The following is a 23,472-nucleotide window of genomic DNA, read 5'->3' as shown; positions in this document are numbered from 1 at the left end:
AACTAAGCGGAACTTCTTTTCGGTGCAAGCCAGGTAAATGACGATGTAGGTAGGCGTGAGGAAGGAAGTCAAATGCAGAAAAACGTACTGAAATCTCCAGGTGAGGACGAAGAGGAGCATGGCTATAAGCCAATTATAGACGTAGATTCTGGCCACGTTGATGCGTAGAATAGTATTGGGATTCATGCTCTTCCTCTTCCTAATCTTCCTGTAGCAAAAGTTGCATTCTTTGAAGAGGAGACACAGCATCATTGCGACGAAAGCTAGTAAAGTGACCATGTGGAATAGAGTTGGATGGATGTTGTGTGAGGTGCAGCCGATGGTTTCTAATAGCAGGATTGTTCCGAAAGTGCAGTAGAAGGTGAAGAAGAAGCCACGATCCGTAACTTTCTTCGTCTTAAGTATTGTGTTGGAGACCAGGCAAAGCACTAACATGAAGGCAGCTAGTTGTAGAGAGATGGTGTAGCTTTCTAGTAGACACCGAACGCAAATTGAGATTTTTCCGAATGCAGCGCGAAGTAATCCTTCAGAGAAGTCAGGTAAAAACAGCAGGAACAACGCGTCGTTTATTGCTATATTGATGAGGATGAGGTTGGTCCTCGTCCACAAACGTTTGCTCCTTGTGAAGACGTAGATGAGAAGGGCATCACTTGCTATTCCAATTATGGCTACTACTATGATCAGAGCATCCTGAATGTGGTATTTTAGAGGTCTCTGGTACTCCGTCGCGTTCTCGAAGTAGTTGATGTCCTGTTCCATCTCGAACTTAATAACCACTGGCAACTGAACGCGCGAGAAGCCGCCGCATCCAGTTTTGTTTCCGTTTTTATCAGCTTCCCCACCCAAACAAACATCGTTCTATAATTGAGTGCACGTTGCCAACGCGACGGAGATAATCGTCGCAGCAGTACCTTGTTCTTCGGATGGGCCTGTTTACGATGTCGGAAAGCATCAACGTGCCTCGTATACGTTGCTGTCAGTTAGGTAAGCGTGTGGACCCGACGGAATGTCACATCGGAAAATTGCATTTTCCCCTCGACGCACGTGGATCGATTTCCCTCTTCGGCGTGTGCGAAACATTCGGAAAAAGCTTCTGCACTGTAATAGCATTTTCTATATAATAATAAGACCGATTTCTATACTGTTTCAAGCAATAAACTCACGGAAATTGCATAAATAAAAATACTCCGGGACAAACCAAATCATTTGGATTTCATCATCGATACATTTATTTGGTTCATAAATCTTGACAAAAAAAAAACGTCTGTAGTTTCATTAAATATATATATTTTTTTTATTAAAATAATAATTAATAATCAACTTTAAATTTGCGTCATTTTTTTTGTAATTAAATCTATTAATTATTAATAAATTTGTAATTCACAATGTAATTTCTTTGAGGAAAAGAGATTCAATAAATATATTCGACCTTGACTGAATTATTTGTGAAGATATACAAAAAAATAATCTAAATATTAATATTTAGTATTTTGATGTGTGACAATGAAATAATTGGCGTTATTTAATTAACGAATAAATAAATAAACAAAAATATTCTAGGCTTTTTGATGGAACAAAGAAAATATTTCACTTAAACTGAAGTTCACTAAGGTATCACAAGTTCACAATTCGAGACGAATAAAAAAAGCAACAAAAATTTGTTAAAATCAGGAATTGTGATGGTAAAAACGAAATATTTAGCATTGACTTAAATTAGGAAAAGTGAAAAGTTAAAGGTTTGTTATAATCAGGAAATGTGAAACGAAAATCGAATAGTTAAAACTGAAATTTTTTAAAATCAACAATTTTGAAAGGAAAAGTGAAAATTTAGGAAGAAAATGTGAAAAGTTCAAGGTTGTTTAGAGTTAGGAAATGTATCAAATTTAATATTGAGTATATGCAAGAAATGTGAAAGGAAATTCGTAAGAATTAGGTTTGATTATGCACTAGGTTGTTCACTTCGACGAATGAAACGTTCACATCCTCAACGTCGATCTCACTGCAATCATCTGCGATGCTCATGGTAGCATCAACATCGTACCTTTCTCGATTACACCTGAAGCAGTTCATTAGAACTAAGCGAAACTTCTTTTCGGTGTAAGCCAGGTAAATGACGATGTAGGTAGATGTGAGGAAGGCAGTCAAATGCAGAAAAGCGTACTGAATTCTGAAGGTAAGGATGAAGAGGAGCATGGCTATAAGCCAATTATAAACGTAGATTCTGGCCACGTTGATGCGTAGAATAGTATTGGAATTCATGCTCTTCCTCTTCCTAATCTTCCTGTAGCAAATGTTGCATTCTTTGAAGAGGAGACACAGCATCATTACGACGAAAGCTACTAAAGAAACCATGTGGAATATAGTTGGATGGATGTTGTATGTGGCGCAGCAGATGGTATCTAATAGCATGATTGTTCCGAAAGTGCAGTAGAAAGTGTAGAAGAAGCCACGATCCGTAACTTTCTTCGTCTTAATTATGGTGTTGGAGACTATGCAAAGCACTAACAAGAAGGCAGCAAGTTGTAGAAAGATGGTGTAGCTTTCTAGTAGACAAATGGAGATATTTCCGACTATAGCGCGAAGTAATACATCAGAGAAATCAGGTAAAAGCAGCAGGAACAACGCGTCGTATATTGCTATATTGATGAGGATGAGGTTGGTCCTCGTCCACAAACGTTTGCTCCTTGTGAAGACGTAGATGAGAAGGGCATCACTTGCTATTCCAATTATAGCTATTACTATGATCAGAGCCTCCTGAATGTGGTATTTCAACGGTCTCTGGTACTCCGTCGCGTTCTCGAAGTAGCTGATGTCCTGTTCCATCTTGAATTTAATAACCACTGGAAATTGAACGCTCGAGGTGCTGCTTTTATCAACTTCCCCACCCAAACACACATCGTTCTATAATTGACTGCACGTTGCCAGAGATAATCGACGGAGATAATCGTTGCACACAGTACTTTGTTCTTCCGATGGGCCTGTTTATGTTGTCGGAAAGCATCAACGTGCCTCGTGCAAATTAAAGTAATTGTTACAAAAAAAAATAACAATAATTTAATAGACGTTTATTTCATAAATTACGTAAATAACACAAGGCAATTTGAACACATTAAGTAATTGCTGAAAAAAACAAATAAATTTACTTGTTGTTTTCCTACAAATTACCTAAAAAACGGCAACGTTGTACGTGGATTTATGTAAGTAAAAGCAATTAGGCAACTTCATTTTATGAAGCATACTACAGTAAGAATTATAATTGTATAAGAATTTGGAAGTTAACAACAAAAGTTTCAATGTTCAATAATGCAATTTTTGAAAATATAATCAAATTTATATCAATTTGTACTAAAAAAAAATTAGATTTGTAGAGTCAACCTTTTTTTAAATATAATTTTATACCTGTTTTCTTAACCGGTTAATTCAAATCATTTTTTATATATAAAAACCGGTTTTATTATGCAAAGTCAAGAATTCATTATAAATAGTCCAATTTTCAATTATTTAATATTTTAACGGTTGTAAATTCTTCAATATAGTTAGATTTAATTCAGAAAATGTTTTGTAAAGATTGATGGTATAAACAGAAACATTTGGACAAAACCGAAAACATATAAACATCAATCGGTATACTTTTGTTTTCTAAACACTATCTACATTTATTTTTCTTCTTCTAGTTTCGGTAAACGAAAATAGAGATTACGTCCGAACGATATTTTCTGTGGGTTCGAGTCGAGGGTTATCAGTATTGCTCCAGCTATGATTTGTTGTACTTGAGTCCACAAGAGAACACCGTAACCGCAGAGGACAGATCCGATCTGCAAATATACATTAGGTAACGTACTATCCAACATCAAAAAAGAAAATACACGCTCGTAAACAAACTAAAAACAATTAACTTTATTCATAAAACGAGAAATAAATGTTATAATTTTTTATTGTGTTTCTGCTTTTATTTTATAAGGAGATATCATTCATTGCTCGTTTGTTGTTTATAGCGTTTCGTTTTTATTTTTCGGTAATCATTTTACATGCTCGTGTTTATGAAAACATCGATGTGAAAAGAAATATGGTTTCAACTGTTTCGTGAAATGGAAAGAAAGCGACGTTTGTTTATTCGGAAATGCTCGTTTATCAGTGTGATGCAGTCTAATCTCGGTGTAGAAGTTGATAGTAATAGTAGGGTCATTATATCTTCACGTCTCCTTTCAATTGAAGCGATAGAAAGATGAATGGGATAAGTGTAGAGCATTTCCTATACTTCGTTTATTGAGTGCATTATGTTGTATTTGTTTGGTAATAAAATCGTTATGAGCTGATGAAAAGATTATATTCTCTTATCTCTATTACTCGTTTTAATAGTATCTGCATTTCTATAGGGTTTCCAAACAATTTTAATTGAAAAACGTTTGTTACTTGCGAAGTAAATTATCAAATATACTATAATACAAGGTGAATCAAAGGTATTGTTAGAAATGAGGAAAATAATGTTCGTATCTTTATATCTATATAGTGTGTATGCACCTTTATATAAACAAATCATGTTATTTCGACTTGTTACTGTAACAAATGGTAGCAAGTAATTTAACAATTGATGTGTCAAGTAATTATCATGTATTGTAAACTGTTTCGTATCTCTGTTGACTTTAAAATTTTATTTGAAATACTTTTTTACTTGTTATTTGGGAAGTAAATTGTTAAATCTGAACTCATGGTATTTTTAGAAATTATGAAACTAAAGCGCGTATTTTATTTTTAATAGTAGTGTGTACGTACCTTTATATCAAAGTAGTGTATACGTATCATTATATCAAAAAAGCAGTAACTTGTTGATTTAACTGTAACAAATCCTTTTGTTAATTGAGATTACACTTAATAAGTACCATGTAATTTGACAAGTACTTGTCGTGCATTGCGAGTTGTTAATTCATGACTTGACTTACAATTATACGCAGTTTTTACTTGTTACTTTAACAAATAGTAGCAAGTACTTTTTTTTGCATCATTTGATTTATAACTAATGACATTTCCTACACAACTTGTTACATTTTGAAGAGATTATTACATTAATTTATCTATTATTTATAACTGTTTGAAACAATGAGAATTGCAATATTGTTTTTGGTCCTTGGATATGTGATTAAGTGCTTTAATTGCAATTGTCCTGTGTTTGGTCATGTCTCGTCAAGGAGTTTCGAGAGGGTGAGGGATGGAATACATTTGACAAATGAGAAACATGTCCGGTGGTCAGTGGTTCGGACAGGACCACCCTCCAGCGTCCTCGATCGCAGCCCTTCAATCCCACACACCCTTCTTTTGCTTCCAACATGTTTCGCTACACCTGTTCTTCTCTCAGCATCATTGCAATATGATTTATATGCGTCTCTCTTTATCGCTTGTTTCGTGGTTAACCTCAACGTGACACGAAGAGTAGATGACAAAGTTATTACAATGCAAAATAAATTGTTAAAAATGAAGAAGAAGAATGATGTAACAATATATTTTAATAAATTTAAAAACTGATATTACTTACAATATAGTTTCATTATTGATAAAAGAAAGTTCAATTACATTGTTAAAAAAAATAACACTAAGATTATAATTGAAAAATTGCGTCAATTGTTCCGAATCATGGATAAATTTTGATACAAGTCAATAAAATTAAACATATGTCAGTTGAGCTGTCACTTGTCAAATAAATATGTACTGCTTAAATTTGACATTGATGATTTGAACTGTCACCTGTCAAATAAAAATTTAATATATTGAAGTCACTTTTAACGTATAGTATGTCCAATTTTATATTAAATTTGTCGACAATATTTAAAAATTTCAATTATATTATAGAAAATTAATACGAATCTAATTGTAAAATCATATAATAAAATATACGTGGCCGTTTCTAATGTATAGTGTGGAAACATCTTTATATAAAATTAAGAACAAAACTAAGAATATAATTGTGAAATAATGAGAATTGTTTCTAAACATGGGTAAAATTTGACATATGTCAACAAAATTTAACATATGTCAGTTGAGCTGTCACTTGTCTAGTGATTATGTTCGGATAATATTTGACATGTATCATTTGAACTGTCATCTGTCAAATGATAATTTAAATTTCTGAAGTCGTTTCTAATGTTGTGTATACACATACACATATGTGTATACACATACACATATGTGTATACACATACACATATAAAATTTGTCGACAATATTTGTAAAATTTAAATTATAGAAAATTAATACGAATATAATTGTAAAATCATATAAAAAAAACATCTTCATATAAAATTAAAAACAACACTAAGAATATAATTTTGAAATTTTGACATATGTCAAAAATTTAATATATGCCATTTGAGATGTCACCTGTCAAATGATTATGTATGGATAATATTTTACATGTATGATTTGAACTGTCATCTGTCAAATGATAATTTATATATAATTGTAAAAGCTTACGACTAAAAAAATGCGACATTGCTTCTAACACATAGTGTGAACGCACCAATATATAGATTTTTGATTATTTTTTTTTGGTTTGAATACATAAATAATCAATATAATTAAAATGTGAACTTGGTAAATCCAAGCGAAATGCAGTTTCATCGAGATTAAGCATATCAAATTGATGGGTGGATTGCTTTCGTGTAGGTATTTGAACGATCCGGGCGCTCGGGAATTCCAATACCTCAACGAGTTTCACGTAACAAAGACCGGAAAAGCCCTTTGGTCTTCATCATCCAGCTCGTCGCAAACGACAAAAAATCTCATCATTATTACATGCTAAATTGACCGCAACCACTAAATATTTCCAATTTAAATTAATTAATTAATTGCTCACAATTTACATCAAAAAATATGTTTAGAAAATCATTAAATTAATGAATTTAAATAAAAGTTATTATTAGCTGACATAACTTAACAACTTTTGATGTTACGTCAATTGTTCATGGGTAAATTTTGACATATGTCACTAAAATGTCATTTGAGCTGTCATGTGTCAAATAATTATGAATAACTAAAATTTGACATATGTCATCTGAACTGTCAAAAGATAACTATTCAAAGTTTACACAAAACACGAAATATACTTATTTTATAATTTAAATTAAATACATTAATTTGATTGATTGTTATTAGAAATGTAAAAAATATTCTAAATTTGATATTTCGTTGATCGAAACCAAGCAAAATTGTTTTTATATTACTGTAATTTTTCTATGTGTTTTTGGTTAAAATCTTCCAGAGATAGAAAAAAAAAGTTTCAAGAAATAAACGTGCGCAAATATTTAATCAACAAAAATACTTGAAGTCGTTTAAAAGTGAAAATATCTTGTCAAAATCTGTAAGGTAATATATATTACACTTATTCTTTAGTTATTAAAACGAATAACTAAAATCGTTATAGTGAATTTATTAAGACTCAAAGATGTGGAGAGTTTGCCCGATGTTCTCTGGTAAATACATGGATTTCGATATGATCCGACGACAACTCGCGGAGGTCAAAAGTATTCCCATTAGGGACGCCGTTCAAAGGGTTATCGATGTACCAAAATGTCATAAACCGAATGTTGAACATCTCGTAATGTTAAATGAAAGCATCAAAAGTCTGTACGAAGAAATACGTCTAATCATTACGGAAGAATGGGAAACCATCATGATTCATCTCATTACATGCAAGATGGAAGAAACAGTCAGACACAGTTTTCTAGATGATTCGACACTGTATCCTACAATGAATGCTGCAATGAAAGCCTTGCAGTCACGAGTAGATTGTGTCAAGGAAAGTAGTAAAAAAAGTTAATCAAATGACATGAGTCTATCAAATGACACTAGTTCATCGCATTGAATTAGAACAAACAATTTGTTATATTTCACACTTAAATAATTTTATACAATTAAATTTGAATTCATAAAATTACACATAATTGGAAATCAGTAAACTTTATGTGTATTTTTATTAATATTGAAACATTATGTAAACATGACATTTGGAAAAAAAACTTTTTCCAAATTATTTTCAAATTTTTTAATTTACTACAAATTGTCTTCTTAGCTCTCTGTAAAACTCATACATACTTATTATGTAATTGAAAGGAAAATGTAGCAAAATATTTTTGTAGCAAAATATTGTTTTTAATTTAAATAAAATTGTTTTTAAATTATGTAATTAATTTTTCAACATTATAAGTTGAGAATAAAACCTGAAATATGTTGTGATGCTGAGAGGCGACCGCAAAATGTAATATTTGCAAAATTAATTTCAGGAGGAACAGGATGCATTACCTGCACGAAAAGCTTGCGGCTCTCGGGGTTAGCCTAGGTTTGAACGTTATAGTCGTGTGTCTCCTAATCCACGCATTGGCAACCGAAAAGCAGATGAGAACCGCAACCACTGGATTCCTCATCAACTATTTCATTTCGGAATCGATGTACTCGCTGCAAGGAATTGCCTTCCTCGTCACAGAATCCGAGAAATACCTGCACGAATCCGATCTCTACATAAAGATCATAGCTCTACTCTTCCTCAAACTCCTCTTGATCGAGAGATACTTCAGCAAAGCAAAGTTTTTCCAATTGGTAGCCATAGTTTGGATCAAGTTCGTAGCCATCAAACTGTTGTTCAACTTCAATTCGCACATAGCCTTCATCGTCGCATACATCGTAACATTGATTGTGGTCATGACCACGATGATTATGGATCGATTCGCAACCGTACCCAAGTGCAAAATCTACTTCATTTGCGTTTATTTGATAGTTTCCATTGGCAACCTACTCTACGCTCTCGATTTTCAAACTGACTTCATCGTCGGCTTAAACTTCGTGCAAATGCTGAATCCAATTTACTTCTTAATTTTCTGGTACTTTGGCGATGAAGTCTTCCGTGTCCATTTACAAACTTTGTGCCAAAAACGTAAGGAGGAGGAAGAGGACGAAATCGACTTCTGTAACGAGGATGACAACGCATCCATCAACATCACCTTCAGCAAAAGCAATGCAACTGTTTAAAACTTAACAGCAATAAATAATAATTTAATTAAAAAGTTTTTTGTTTCTTCAAATTTTTAATTAAAGTTCGCCCCGCGTCGCTCTTAATTACGTAACGGTAAGTAGTAGTAGTTGTTGTTGTTGTTTTTCTTTCCTTCTCGTTTTGACGTGCAGAAGAAAACTGCGAGGAATTCGTTGAAGAAATGACGTGTGAGGAGTGACGAGGAGGTATGTAGCTTTTGTTTGGAATTAGTCTCGTGTAATTAATTGCTTCTTCCGTGCGGGGAGGAATAAAAGCTTCCGAAAGATAACGTAATTTCATCCCGAACAATTTCCAACAATGCATTAAGTTAATTAAAGTTTTCGTGCTAATCCTGGATTTTACGATTTCTCGAAAACACTAGTATCCTAATGGAAATAACAAAGAAATTAGAACACTTATTACAAATTTAATTGTTAAATCAGAAAGGGTCTTTTATTGCGCACATTTTCATATAATAATTGTTATATACTTTTAATTGATGACTGAGTTATGCAGATTTTTCATTTATTTATCACGTTTTATTTAACTCATTGAAAATTAAGATTAATGATAAATCTATGACCTTTCCAATGAACCTATTGACAGATTTATGATTATCACGTTTCTTTTGTTATGAGCTGTCAAATTTTAGTAAGAAAATTCGATATAACATTTTTCACGTTTTATATAATAACTCCATAATTAAAACCGCTAATAAACTCAATAAAAATAAAATTATGACCTTTGTAATGAATCCACTGACAGATTTGTGCTTGTCGTCTTTCTTTTCTTATGAGATGTCGATAAAACAACTGAGATGTTATTTTAATGAATTACCTAATTATGTTGATTTTTCGTTTATTTGTCACATCTTCGCATTTTCTACAATTACTCCATAACAAAAAGCGCTAATTATCTCAATGGAACTGAATATTAAAGATAGAACTATGGACCTTTCAATAAACCTCTTGATATATTTGTTATTGTCGTTGTTCTTTTATTATGAGCTGTCAAAGTTCACTAAGATAATTCGTTAAAACAACTGACATTATTTTTATGGATTTCGTGTAGTTGTCACATCTTCACGTTTTATATAATTATTACATAAGCCCAAGCGCTAATTAACTCATTTGTCACATCTTCACATTTTCTATAATTACTCCATAACAAAAAGCGCTAATTATCTCAATGGAACTGAATATTAAAGATAGAACTATGGACTTTTCAATAAACCTATAGACATATTTGCGATTGACGTTGTTCTTTTATTATGAGCTGTAAAAGTTAACTAAGATAATTCGTTAAAACAACTGACATTATTTTTATGGATTTCGTGTAGTTGTCACATCTTTACGTTTTATATAATTATTACATAAGCCCAAGCGCTAATTAACTCATTTAAATTGAAAATTAAACTATGACCTTTGTATTGAACCAACTGATATGTTCGTGATTATTAACGTTCTTTTGTTATGAGCTGTCAAATTCGAGTAACAAAATTCCAGATGATTTTCTGTAAGAAGATGCAGCTGTTAAAAAAATGAAGTTGCAGAAGTTGCCTATATACAATGTAAAGTTTAAACATTTCTGATTTATTAAAGCTTCGAACTCAATGCATGTATTTATTGTAAACTCATTACGTTATTAATTAAAGATAAATTATATAAAAACTTTATTATATAATATTGATCGAAAAGCTGTGAATTACAATTGATACATGCAATATCGAAATACCCATGAAACACCTGTGATTATGATTGGATGGAGGCAAAGATTGAGAGGAAGGTAATAAGGATGTGGCATTTGATGGTAATACCAGATAAAACGAGCGAAATAAGGGCACTTAGGGGGTTGGAAGTATGTGTCCTTGGGGACGATCGGGATGAGAAAACCAGTAATTGCCCACCATCAATAGGCTTCCCTCTCGAGTACTCTTCCACTTTCACTACTTTTCCGAAGGGTATCTCCAATATCCGTGCCCTTTATGCGGTTATTAGCGGTTTATGGCATTCTTCTTTATTTCCCACTTAAACTAATATCGCAAGCCACAGCACTGAAGAATTGCAATGAAACAACATCGGTCCCATCAGCCGCGATTCCCATTCAACGACCTTGACCTTCTCCGCAAATTGCAGCAATTCATCATCATTATCCACAGGTGAGGCTAGTCCTCAATCTCACGCCAATTTGAACTTGATCCGTGTCTGCAATTGCATACAATCAGAATTGTAAATTGATCATTTCTATTAATAAAACGAAATTTGATACAAATTATAGATGGAAAATTTCACGCTTGTCCGAAATCACTTCTAATTCATTTTTGTCAATTAGCTTATGTAATTAGGAAATTAACAATTTGATGATTTATCAATAAGCTATAACTTGTTTTGAACAGTGACAGCTATTATGTCAAAAGATGACAGCTGTCATGTCAAATATTTAACGCGATTCTTAGATTGAAGACCATTGTTCTTTAAACATCAAGAAAAGTAAAATCTACGTTATCGAATTTAATATAAAATTTCGTAAAAAGTAAAGAAAGAAATATCGAGAAAATTTGTAAATTATTTGCGCTGTGATCCAATTGGTTATAATATAACAATTTTAACGTTTCGACGTAAAGTGACAGATGTCATTTCGCGAAGTGTAAAAATTGGTAAATTTGACAGTAATTAATTGTAATGCGATCCAATTGGTTATAATATAACAATTTTGACGTTTGGACGTAACATGACAGCTGTCATTTCGCAACCCGTCAAAAATTTACCGCACCTCATGGGTGGAGAATTGCTGTTCTTTAGTCATCGAGAATTGTAGAAACAAAGTAAAAGTAAAATTTTATAAAAATAGTACGAAAAAATATTCAAGAAAATTTATTTCTGGTAGCAGTAATCAGTTGTACAGCGAATTTTTACATTTTGACGTAAGGTGACAGCTATCATTTTGCAATCCGTTAAACCCAATTTTGGTTTACTATCATCATAGGTTGAGAAACGTTGCAATCATATTATGTTTGAAAAATTAACTTATGTTCACAATTAATTGATGAATGAATCAAATAATATTTTGAAAATTATGGAAAAGTACACTTTTCAATGAATTAAATTTAAGTTGAGTCAAATTCTATGTAAAAATGTGACTTCAATCAAAGAAACCACACATAATCCATCAATTATAATCGAATTTCTAATTACGAAATTACTGATCCTAATAATGCTTTATGTTGTGATCATTATAGAGTCATGAATGTACACTAATAAATTCCTGAGAGCAGATTATGTTCTATTTCGGGATTCATATTTCGCTTCCAGAAACGCACACATAAAAAAAACTCATTGTTTGCCCCTAATCCTTTCTGGACTGCGGCCAGTGTCAATATTTGGTAATAATAACAATGATCCTTCGAACGCAAACATCGCATTAAGACGCATCATTCATTCGCAAAATACGATAATAAATTGATAAGTTATGTTGCCTATATCATTTCATATACATTTCTCACTTCTCTCATTCATTTCTGAGAATTAATATCACTTAAAATATTTATTTTTTTAGTGAATTATTTAAAAAATTGAAATAACAAATTTTCTTGATTTTTGCACGTAAGGTGACAGCTGTCATTTCGCGACATATCAAAAATAAAACCTGGACATTTATTGTAGTATCACTGAAATGTTAATTTGTAATATATAGAGCTTCAGATAAAGAAAGACTAAAAGAAGGAAATACTTCTTTGTAATAGCTATAATAAATAAATCAATTCCAACTTGATTCCTATCCTCAGGACACCATAAAACACATTTTATTGTCGTACCTCCTCATAAACAGTGAAAGCATTAATTTACCAACCACTTTTATTGATTGGAACTTAATGTAATACATTTCCAGTTACAATTGATGCATTTTCAAAAATTATATTTTCCATTACAACTTTAAATATAAATAATTAAGTTATACGAGCAAATAATTGAGTTGAAAACTAAAATTGAGTAAATTTTCAATATTTTTTTCAACCAATTTTTGATATATTTGTAGTTTAATTTCGATAAAAAAAACGAAACTAAATATTTCCACTTACAATTGATGCATTTCCAAGCATAATTATTTCTATTACAAAGCTAAGTATAAATAAATAAAGTCAGTAAATTTTTCAACTATTTTTTGATATATTTGTAGTTTTATTTTGATAAAAAACGAATCTAAACATTTCCATTTACAATTGATGCATTTCTAAGCATTTCTATTACAAAGTAGAATATAAATAATTACGTAATGAGAAATGAAAGAATAGTTAAAAAAATTGTTAAAAGTTGTTTGAATATTTTATGATTATAATTTTCTTAATAATTTTATTGTTTGTTTTAAATAATTAGCCGATAATCAAATGATTATTAAATAAGTCAATATTTAACTTTGTTAATCATGAGAAATATGGAAAAGTGAAGGTAAATTTGAAGGAATTAAAGATATTTTTAAGGATAATTTGGACACTACTTTATTGAAAATTTTACCAATTTTTTTTTGATATAAAAGTTTTCTCAAGCTTTTAGCTATTTTGACGTAAAGCTGTCATGTCAAATATTTAACGCGACCCATAGGTTGAAGACCATTGAAGATCGAGAAAAGCAAAATCTACGTTATCGAATTTAATATAAAATTTCGTAAAAAGTAAAGAAAGAAATATCGAGAAAATTTGTAAATTAATTGTGCTGTGATCCAATTGGTTATAATATAACAATTTTAAAGTTTCGAGGTAAAGTTACAGATTTCATATCGCGAAGTGTCAAAAATGTATAGGTTGAAAATTGTTAAATTTAACAGTAATTAATTGTAATGCAATCCAATTGGTTATAATATAACAATTGGACGTAACATGACAGTTGAAATCTGCTGTTCTTTAGTCATCGAGAAAAGTAGAAACAAAGTAAAATTTTATAAAAATAGTACGAAAAAATAATGAAGAAAATGTATATCTGGTAGCAGCAATCAATTGTACAGCGATTTTTTACATTTTGACGTAAGGTGACAGCTGTCATTTCGCAATCCGTTAAACCCAATTTTTGGTTGCGAATTAATTGATGAATGAATCAAATCATATTTTGAAGATTATGGACAATAATACAATAATCATTTCAATAAATTGAATTTAGGTTGAGTCAAACTCTATGTTATTTTATACAATTTTTTTGGATGTTTTGCACATAGATCATATGATTATTAAATAATTCGATATTTAACTTTGTTAATCATGAGAAATATGGAAAAATGAAGGTAAATTTGAAAGAAAGAAATGATGTTTTTCAGGACAATTTGGACACTTGGTGAAAGAGATGAACAACCAACAGAAACGAAAAATATAGAATGAGGGGAGAGCAGTAGCAAAACGTGGCAATTATTTATATAAAAAAGGTCGTCCATTTAAAATCTGCGCCTCCGTTGTCCGTGTGTACAAATGTGAATTTAACAGATAAATTGACGTCCCGTCCCGTTCGGAACGGACAACAAAACTTGCGCGAGTAAAGTCAGTGCTTGGTCAGAGCTAAAAACAACACCACACCATAATCACCATCATTATCTCATCGTCGGTTAATATCATCGATGAGCGACGTTAAGCGAGACGACGACGACGCTGTGTGATGCGTTTGCACTACAATATACACATAAACGGGTAAGAGAAACGCATTAAAAAAAGTAACGTTACGTTGAGGCACGCGCCGATTATCCGAACGACCTTGAACGTCAATTCACCGTTCAAGAGCAAACGCAAATTGGTCCACTTCATGTGTTGTTGTACTTACACTCATCACCTTCTTCATTATCGGCGAAGACACAGACTTTTGCAAATCCTTTTTTGTTTGACGGGAACAATCAAACTTTGATCTCGCGTCTTGCAATAAACACCGTTCCCAACTGACGGATGGTCTACAAAACTTCAAAGGATGTTTGACAATTGTAAACAACGATTTCGAGCAAAAGAAGTAAACAATGTTTTTTTTTGCACATTTTCTTATTTGTTTCTTCTTCGAAACTCTCTGTTTATTTGGAACGTGAATTATTATCAACGCCTTTACAGTTTTCCATTTCAAGTTTGCAACATTTTTTTTTATACTTGTTTGTAGTATTTGCAATAAACAAGATTATTTAACTTTTGCACTCATTTAGAATAACAAATATTTTAGTATTTACAAATGCAGTTTCTAATCAGTTTTTTTTTAAAGAAATATTAACAATGTTTGGAAATAAATTTAAAGAAAACTACAAAGTTAAGCAATATGAATTGGTGACCGCTCCTAATATTAACATAATATAACATATCAATTTGATGATATAATAAGTTTTATAGAAAAAGTTTTTGAATTATTTGCAGACAAAAATAGATAAAAATAACGTTTCGAAAATTAAAATGCATTTTTCTTATTTGTACGGAGAAAAAAATGTATTTATTAGTATTAAATTTGGAGAAAATTATAGAAAAATTGCAACGAAAAAAAAATTGAAGCGATTTCAATAATTTGTCCAAATACTTGAAAATGACAATAAAAAGTACAAAAATTGTTATCTCTCAATTATTAAATAACATTAGAAAACAATTTTTATGTGAAAATGTGCGTAATTTAAGACAACTTCTTATGTAATTATAAAATATATAAATAGTTATAAAGTTTTCGAATTATCGAGAAAAAAATAAGAATATTTTCTTAGAAATATTATTTTTTTTTGTCTGTAATTATTTTTGTAACTAAACTATTAAAATAAATGAAAATTTAACAGTTTATGTAATCAAGTTGTGGCGAATCACAATGAAAATTGCATTGATTATAATGCATTTCCATATTTTGCATGCAAACGATTCCAAATTGAATATATGCTGTGATGAAGCTATCAAAACGATGCTGGGGATAATAGTAATAATAAAACAAAACTAAAATGAAGCTTTGATGTGTAAATTTATGGATATTTATGCGGTGTACGAATCGAAAAGCGACGAAATTGAATATCAATTTTCAATTTAACATTTCCACCAAATCTGTGCAGGTTTTCCTCAATATTTTTGAAGCAGCAGAATACGAGATGAGAATCGTTGCCGATCCAAATCCCAACAGTAACAAAATCTCGACAGTAACAAAATCTCGGAAGTAACAAAATTTCGACAGTATCTTTTATTATTTGATATAGACTTATTCATAATAAAGCTTAACAATAAGAAATAATCTAAAAGGCAATTAGATCTCAATTTTCTTTTTTATATTGACGGGAAACAGGATTTCGGGATTTTGATACTGTTGCGATTATGGTTGTCGGGATTTCGATGTAGACTCAATGAGAAGTACTAATAAGATTATCTGTTTTTTCAGGAACGAAGGCAGCAAACGCATCTACGATGGACTACGACGTTATATCCAATTTCAGCCTGGACTATTATCAGAACGCATCGCAGGCGATCACCCCGGAGGAATCGATGTCGATGATCCTGCACGAAATAGTCTTCTCGATAATCTGCCTGGTGGGAATCGTAGCCGACGGACTGATCATCTACATCCTGAATCGCCTGAAGAACATGAAAGGAGCGACGAACGTTTACATAATAAACTGGTTGATCAGCGACACTTTTTACTTGATCTTGACTCCATGCTTTTACCGGATATTTTCGGCGTTGGAGGATCTTTTCATTGGGGAGGAGATCGTCTGCGTTTCATTCGAGATGGCTTCGATGCTTCAAGTTACAACTATAGCGTTCATTGGTGTGATTTGCATGAATTGGTACTTGGATGTGTTCGAAGTGCGAGTGCCTAGTGGACGGTTGTACCCTTACGTGATTCTCGTGGTGTGGTTGATGGCGTTCAGCGGTATAGTCACCTTGTCCAGTTTATGCATAGAGTTTAAGTATTCGTTGATCTCTCATTACCTGTTGTTCTTCGGGTACGCAGCTCTGATGGTTCTTGTGCTCAGCATGCACTGGACGAGGTACGTGACCAAGGATAGACCTCACGAGATGTTCAATATGAACTTGAACTTGGTCAGCGTCTACGTGATCTGCTGGTTTCCAAGCTGGATATGCCTCTTGGTCTCCGTTGCTGAGAACTACTCCGTCCTCTACTACTTGTCGATAGTAGCCGCTTGTCTAGGATACCTCAACCCTTTGTTCAACCTCTACATCTTCGCCAGATGCAACAGGAACTTCCGAATGTGCTTACTACAAATATTCAGGTGCATCAACAGAGACTACTACAGCATGGAGCAAGAATATTTAGAGCCATCAGAAGACTTATTGAATCGCGTATACAGCGTGGCATAAAAACACTAAAGTTTTCGATAACTTTAGTGTTTTTATCCCAATAACCGAAATTCCGACAATCAAATTCCCGACTCAATCAAAAAATCCCGACAGTGTCTTTTATTATTTCATATAGACTTATTCATAATAAACCTTAAAATTAAGAATTATTCTAAATAAAAATGTATATATTGTTTTTCTCTTAGTTTTTTAATCATTAGATGAATCAACTATCCACAATTTCCATCATCTCCCTCAAACTTTCTTCAATAATTTCATCTTCTCTGACATTACCTCATAGATTTTAATCACTTCAATTGAAAGGTGCGATGAATCAATTGATACGTACTAAAATAAATATCGAGGACGAAACAAATATATTGTGTTTCTTCCCTCGATGTTGTTGTTCGACTCGCCTCTCGATCGATCCGTCTTCGCTAACCGCACAATCCATCAAAACCAGGAAGGTCTGCACCATTTTTTTCTTCTACTTTTGTAATATTAAATGAGATTTATATATGCAATTTTTCCTTGAATACATTTTCAATTCATTCTTCAATATATTTAATTTTTAAAAACGTAAATTTTAGTATTATGTAATTTGTTGTAATATGTAAATAATGTAAGAGTTTTGCTTATAATATATAAGTTATTGTTAACATGTTATTTTTGATATCTAAGAAATAAATTATTACAATTATTAACAAATATTTCTTTATGTACTTAGTATAAAGTAGTATAGGATAGCAAAGACCAAATATTGATGAAAAATATAGTAAGATATATAGAATTCCTCGAGGCTTTATACTGGTTCCATATTAAAAGTTTCTTTATAATTGCAAATTTCAGAACTAAACAATGTTTTAGAACATCATTTCTTCAAAATTCTGAAAGTTAAGTGTACTTAGTATTTTGTATGTAATAAATTTAATAAAAAATTTGAATGTTGAATGCTTAAAAATTTCACGTATTTCTCATATGAAAGCTATGGAAGAATGAAAAATAAATACGAATAGAAGAAAAGAAAATATGTAAGGCTGAAAACACTTCCTATGTCAGTTTATGAGAAAAGTTGGAGCATTTAGCGGCTGAATCACGTGCGTAAGTGCGCAGTAAATATAAACGTTCCAACAAACAGAAGGCAAAAAAGAAACTACGAGAAACAACAAGAAAGGATACACTCGAAAAAAAAACGATGCAAAAGAAGACATAAATAAATAAAACGCGAAAGAAATATTCTTGCAAACGACAAAAGCTATCTCTTCTTCTTTTTTCTCTTCTCTTACGTCTTTGTCGCATGTGACACATTTTGTTCCTCTCTCCGGAGTTTACGTATTTTTAAATATGAATGCACAAAGTCCGGAACAATAGTGCTTGTGTAATCTGGAAGAGATTGCGCGCATTGTCGCTTTTTTATGCTTTCTTCAGCCGGAAAACGAAACATTATTTTCCCTCTATGTATTATGCAAGAAAAAATGACAAAAAAAACGTGAAAGGGACGAATTTAATACGTCAAACTGTCCTCGTTAAAGGATTTTAACATTAAGTTAAGTTCGCTGTTTTTTTTTGGCTCTTTGATTGCATTAACACTTTTTTGCAGGTAAAATTTGATTAAATTTCTATATTCATGACTTTATCACGAAAAATATAATGAGTGGAATAGAAATGTGTATAATTTTTCATTCATCAAAGTGTTTTGTACTTTAATTGTGGTATAAGTCCACATGTTTTTATTGCAATTAGTGTAAATAAATGTACATATTTGTATATCTGTTTTATTTTGGTATAATTGTACAAAAAAAAAACTTACCTCGGAGTGAAGTTGAATTAATAAAGTTTTGAAAAACCTGAAACAAGAAAAAAAATCGTGTTTAAACTTTGACTAAGTAAACTAATATATGGGATTCCCCGAGGTGGCGTTTTAGGTCTTATAGAAAATAAAAATTATAAGAAATATAGAATACGTATATATTGAACGTATTTGTCTATATATAAGAGTGTAGTGGTTATCTTATGTGAGGTTATAGTAAAATAAAGGGTATTCCCCAGGGTAATGTATTGGGAAATAAGAATTGTGTACATTTCAATTTCAATTGAAACCTATTCCACTATAGACAATTTAAATGTCTGTCGTTCTCCATTCACATAACGATACGAGCAAACTCGATGTTGCAAAATAAATAACAGATCCATCACATCCTAATGTCTTATTTCTTTCTCTCTTTTTTATATCTATTTCAAAGTATAAGAAAAAACCATACACATCTATCAAATATATTTCCAGCTGCAGCTGCAATATCCGTTCCAATATCCAATGGACTGTGTGTATGTGCACCATCGCAAATATTGCGAATCCCTAAACAAACTTGCCTCCATATATTTCCGTCTGCGGAAATATAAAATTGTTATTCGTTTGGTGGAGAGAGTAGACAGAAGAGAGGAGTTTGCCGCAGGAAAAATGGAACGATAGAAGAAGAAAACCTGCTGAAACGTAATTAAATAATGAACATAGACGTAAGTAAACAATGAAATCCTGTTAGATGTATAAGGAGAAAGGTGGAGACGGCGATTTCCTGCGAGCAGCAATATATATACGGGAGCTGACTGCAAATGGGGAAAGTCAACTCAAACAAGTGGAATTCCATTTCAGATACAATTGCATTTCCACGTTTTTTTTTGTTTGAGCTTCGCGAAAATACGCTCCGTGGATTCCACTATAATTTTTCAGATTTATCATAATATTATTTTATATTGTCTTTGAATTATAATTTCTTTTGATTATTATTATTATAAGAAAAAAAGATAATTGTAAAAAAAGTTAGGTCATTTGCAACTTTCATTGCGTCCATAGCAACCGAAAGCGTCCTTAGCAACTGACATAGCAACCAATGTAGCGTTCCTAGCAACTAATGCAGCGTCCATAGCAACAGCAAAGCATTTTTATCATGTATGAGATGAGATATTTATGATACAACAATGGTTTCAGTTTGCAAACATAATTTTCAAGTAAATATTGCGTTTATTTAAAACATTCTGATTACACACTTTTCTCACATATGCCAAGGTATGAAATTGTAGTAAAAAGTGAAATTGCTAAACAAACTTGCAAAATTTTCCAACTGAAGCGATAGAGACACACGTTTCTCGCTGCATGAAATTAAACTGTGCAAATATTAGTATTATTAAAACGCGCCGAAGGACCGCTTCCTATCGTCCTAACGAGATTCGGTCCTTTCTGTGTGGACTTTCCTGCATTTTCCGACGTTAAACGATGGAAACACCGGTAACCATAATGTATATTAAATACGAGCGTGAGTAAAGCACGTGCACGGCATTAGATGAAAAATAATTTTCAGAGCAAGTTGAAAGCCTAATTCGTTGCAAATTGCAAGAGCATGCTTTGTATACGAAACACCTCTAACACCGGTAATTGATAATGACAGTTCTTTGGTTGGTAATTTCAGTTACGCAATTTTGGTCCGATTGTATACACAGCCTCGTTAAGTTAACCGCAGGTTAAAAATTGAAGTCCTGATAGTCATTTGATTCAACCAAGTATTTAAAGAAAAATAAAACAATTTGAACTAAAAGTGAAAATTTGTGTACAATTCTCTAATTTTTTGGATATTCAGATCTTGTAAACTTTTCTAGTTAAATATATTTGTAACATTGTTAATTGCCACGTGTACAATACTTACATTTGACCTTGAACTATAAAGTTAACTGTATTATTATCTGTTGTTTTCTTGATAATACCTAATTTCCCTTTGTGTACTTATTGTCTTCAAAGGGATGCGGCAAATCGACTCTTTTTCATATATGTACATATACACATTAATAATACGAACTTTGCTGAAGCTTATCGATTCCTGATGGATATATTACGCTGTCAGTTTGCCTTTGGTGGAGTATTCGTCGTCCCTGGTGAATAGGAAACCCATGGATCCGTGAAGATTGAAAGCCCGTTGATGTTTGGGCTATTATACCGAAGCCGTTTTTGCTGTTCCCTACTTAATGGTACCCGACGGTACGATTTCACCATTCAATCCATTTGTTTTGTAGCAATCTGGACTCTAGATTAACCTTTGACCGTATTAATCATAGTAATCAATGCTAGATGTAGATGATTACTTGTAGATTATGTAAGGAAATCAAATGTTACATTAATGAATACGATTTAACGATTATACCTAAAAAATGGTAATAATATTCTATGTAATTAATTAAATTGTGTTTAAAAAAAATTAAATTTTTTATCAAAAAAAAAATTAAATTTGAAAGATTATTGCAGAAAGGCGGTAAATAACATAAATCTACTTATAGGCGCATTAGAAACACTATAATCTTGTTTTAAATCTGCATATATACTAAGTAGCATTACTAGTTATCGAGTAATTAAGTAAAACATAAAGACGTGCAAAATCATTAAAAAATCTTCATAACTCTGTAATTAATTAGTATTACGTAATAGCGGTTGAATCAAAAGATGCGCAAAAATACCGTTTCTGATGTAATTAGACTATAAAGTAAATATTTGCAATTGTTCTTACTATTATTAAGTGATATTATGTATTAATAATTATGTAAATATGATCTAAAATCTAATAAATGTGATTTTTATAATTCAAAAGTTTTCAATTAATATTGTTTATTTTAATTAATAATTTTATACTGAAATATTGATATCGATTTGAGTATGATTCTAATTGGTAAATTGATACTGGGTTTCGTGTATATGTTTAACGAAATTTGTGGACGTAACTAAATAATTATATTAGTTTCGAAACTAATTACTGACAAGTGCAATTATTGTTGCGGAAACGCAATTAGAAGTTGTATTGTAACTAATGCTTTTTATCAATTTAAAGTTTGCCCTCGTCGACAAACCAAAGTTTCAACTCGATAATAATTAACTAAAGTCTATTCCTCTTCCACATATCCACCAACCCTTACATTCATTCATTTATTTATCAATTAGCTCTAATTTTATCCAAAAACTTATTTTTCTTTATTAATGTTGTTAAAAATATGTCAAATATTATATAAATATGTGTCGCGAAATGACAGCTGTCACTTTGTGTCAAATCGAGGAACTGGTGAAATATTCTTAGCGGTTGGGTCATTATACAATTACCAAGAAATATGTGGGATTATTAAATGACAGCTGTCACTTTGTGTCAAATCAAGGAACTGGTGAAATATTCTTAGTGTTTGGTCACTATACAACTACAAAGAAATATGTGGGATCATTAAATGACAGCTGTCACTTTGTGTCAAAGCGAGGAACTGGTAAAATATCCTTAGCGGTTGGGTCACTATACAACTACAAAGAAATATGTGGAATCATTAAATGACAGCTGTCACTTTGTGTCAAAGCGATGATCTGGAATATTCTTAGCAATTTTGTGGCAGTAAAACTATAAAGATATGAGCTGTAGCTGCAGATTTCAATTTAAAAAAAAAATGGTAAATATTTTTTTTTAATTTATTATAGTAATCAAAAAGTAAAGTTAATATTATAAATTTGTATTGGATAAATAAATTGTTAGGTAATATATTTAGTAAACAAGCAAATTCGATTACAGCGCCATCTCTTGGGGGAATGATAGAAAGCAGTTATTTTTTAGTACTTTTCTGCATGCAAATACAATTCGGTATAAATCTTTTACGTTTATTGCCACGAATGGAAATGAAGACATTTCGAAGCACACGCAAAACGTTTTCACGGGATACAATTATATTTTTTATTACGCAATAAACGATTGCAATTCCGATGATATTGTTGTTCCAAAGAAGAATATAGGTTTTGTACAGATCTCCAATTCCAAATGTTAACAGCCACAATTGCATCAGCTTGAACTTAAAAAAATCCTTCCAATTATCGCCACGCGAATGTTGTAACTTTCAACAACCAGGATGAAATGCATCAACACAAAAAGGGCTGCGCAAATATTACGCCCTTTGTGGTTCGGACATCAAAGCGGGTGCAGCAACAACAACAACAACAAAAAAAAACTGTTCCAATAAAATACTTTGAGCTTTTACTGAACTGATAAAGCTGCTCGGTCAATTTTTTGGTGAATTTACAACGTACTCTGTAAGTAAACTTTTTCGGGATGCGATCGATAATTGCGCTTCAGATGCTTTATGGACTTGGGGAAAAATATGATCTCGGACCGGA

At 31.7% G+C, this 23,472-nt stretch overlaps 2 protein-coding genes across 4 annotated transcripts; both read left to right on the top strand.

Annotated features, from left to right (window-relative positions):
• Positions 1 to 3,720: 3,720 nt before the first annotated feature.
• Positions 3,721 to 17,438, top strand: LOC108567947 (somatostatin receptor type 1-like). 2 transcript variants are annotated; one of them, XM_017928775.1, is made up of 2 exons: positions 3,721 to 3,832; positions 16,372 to 17,438. In XM_017928775.1, the coding sequence occupies exon 2, from the start codon at positions 16,398 to 16,400 to the stop codon at positions 17,310 to 17,312; it is 915 nt and encodes a 304-aa protein (XP_017784264.1). In that variant the 5' UTR covers positions 3,721 to 3,832; positions 16,372 to 16,397; the 3' UTR covers positions 17,313 to 17,438. The 2 variants fall into 2 exon arrangements, with proteins under 2 accessions (XP_017784264.1, XP_017784258.1); XM_017928769.1 differs by lacking the exon at positions 3,721 to 3,832 and adding an exon at positions 14,441 to 14,684.
• Positions 7,316 to 7,989, top strand: LOC108567962. 2 transcript variants are annotated; one of them, XM_017928787.1, is made up of 2 exons: positions 7,316 to 7,356; positions 7,415 to 7,989. In XM_017928787.1, exon 2 carries the CDS (start codon positions 7,436 to 7,438, stop codon positions 7,808 to 7,810), a length of 375 nt encoding a protein of 124 aa, XP_017784276.1. In that variant the 5' UTR covers positions 7,316 to 7,356; positions 7,415 to 7,435; the 3' UTR covers positions 7,811 to 7,989. The 2 variants fall into 2 exon arrangements, with proteins under 2 accessions (XP_017784276.1, XP_017784284.1); XM_017928795.1 differs by having other exon boundaries at positions 7,324 to 7,351.
• Positions 17,439 to 23,472: the final 6,034 nt, after the last annotated feature.

The sequence above is a fragment of the Nicrophorus vespilloides genome, unplaced genomic scaffold, assembly GCF_001412225.1.
Source record: "Nicrophorus vespilloides isolate i.1.1-1 unplaced genomic scaffold, Nicve_v1.0, whole genome shotgun sequence".
Classification (NCBI taxonomy): domain Eukaryota; kingdom Metazoa; phylum Arthropoda; class Insecta; order Coleoptera; family Silphidae; genus Nicrophorus; species Nicrophorus vespilloides.
This window is presented reverse-complemented; position numbering and strand designations above follow the sequence as displayed.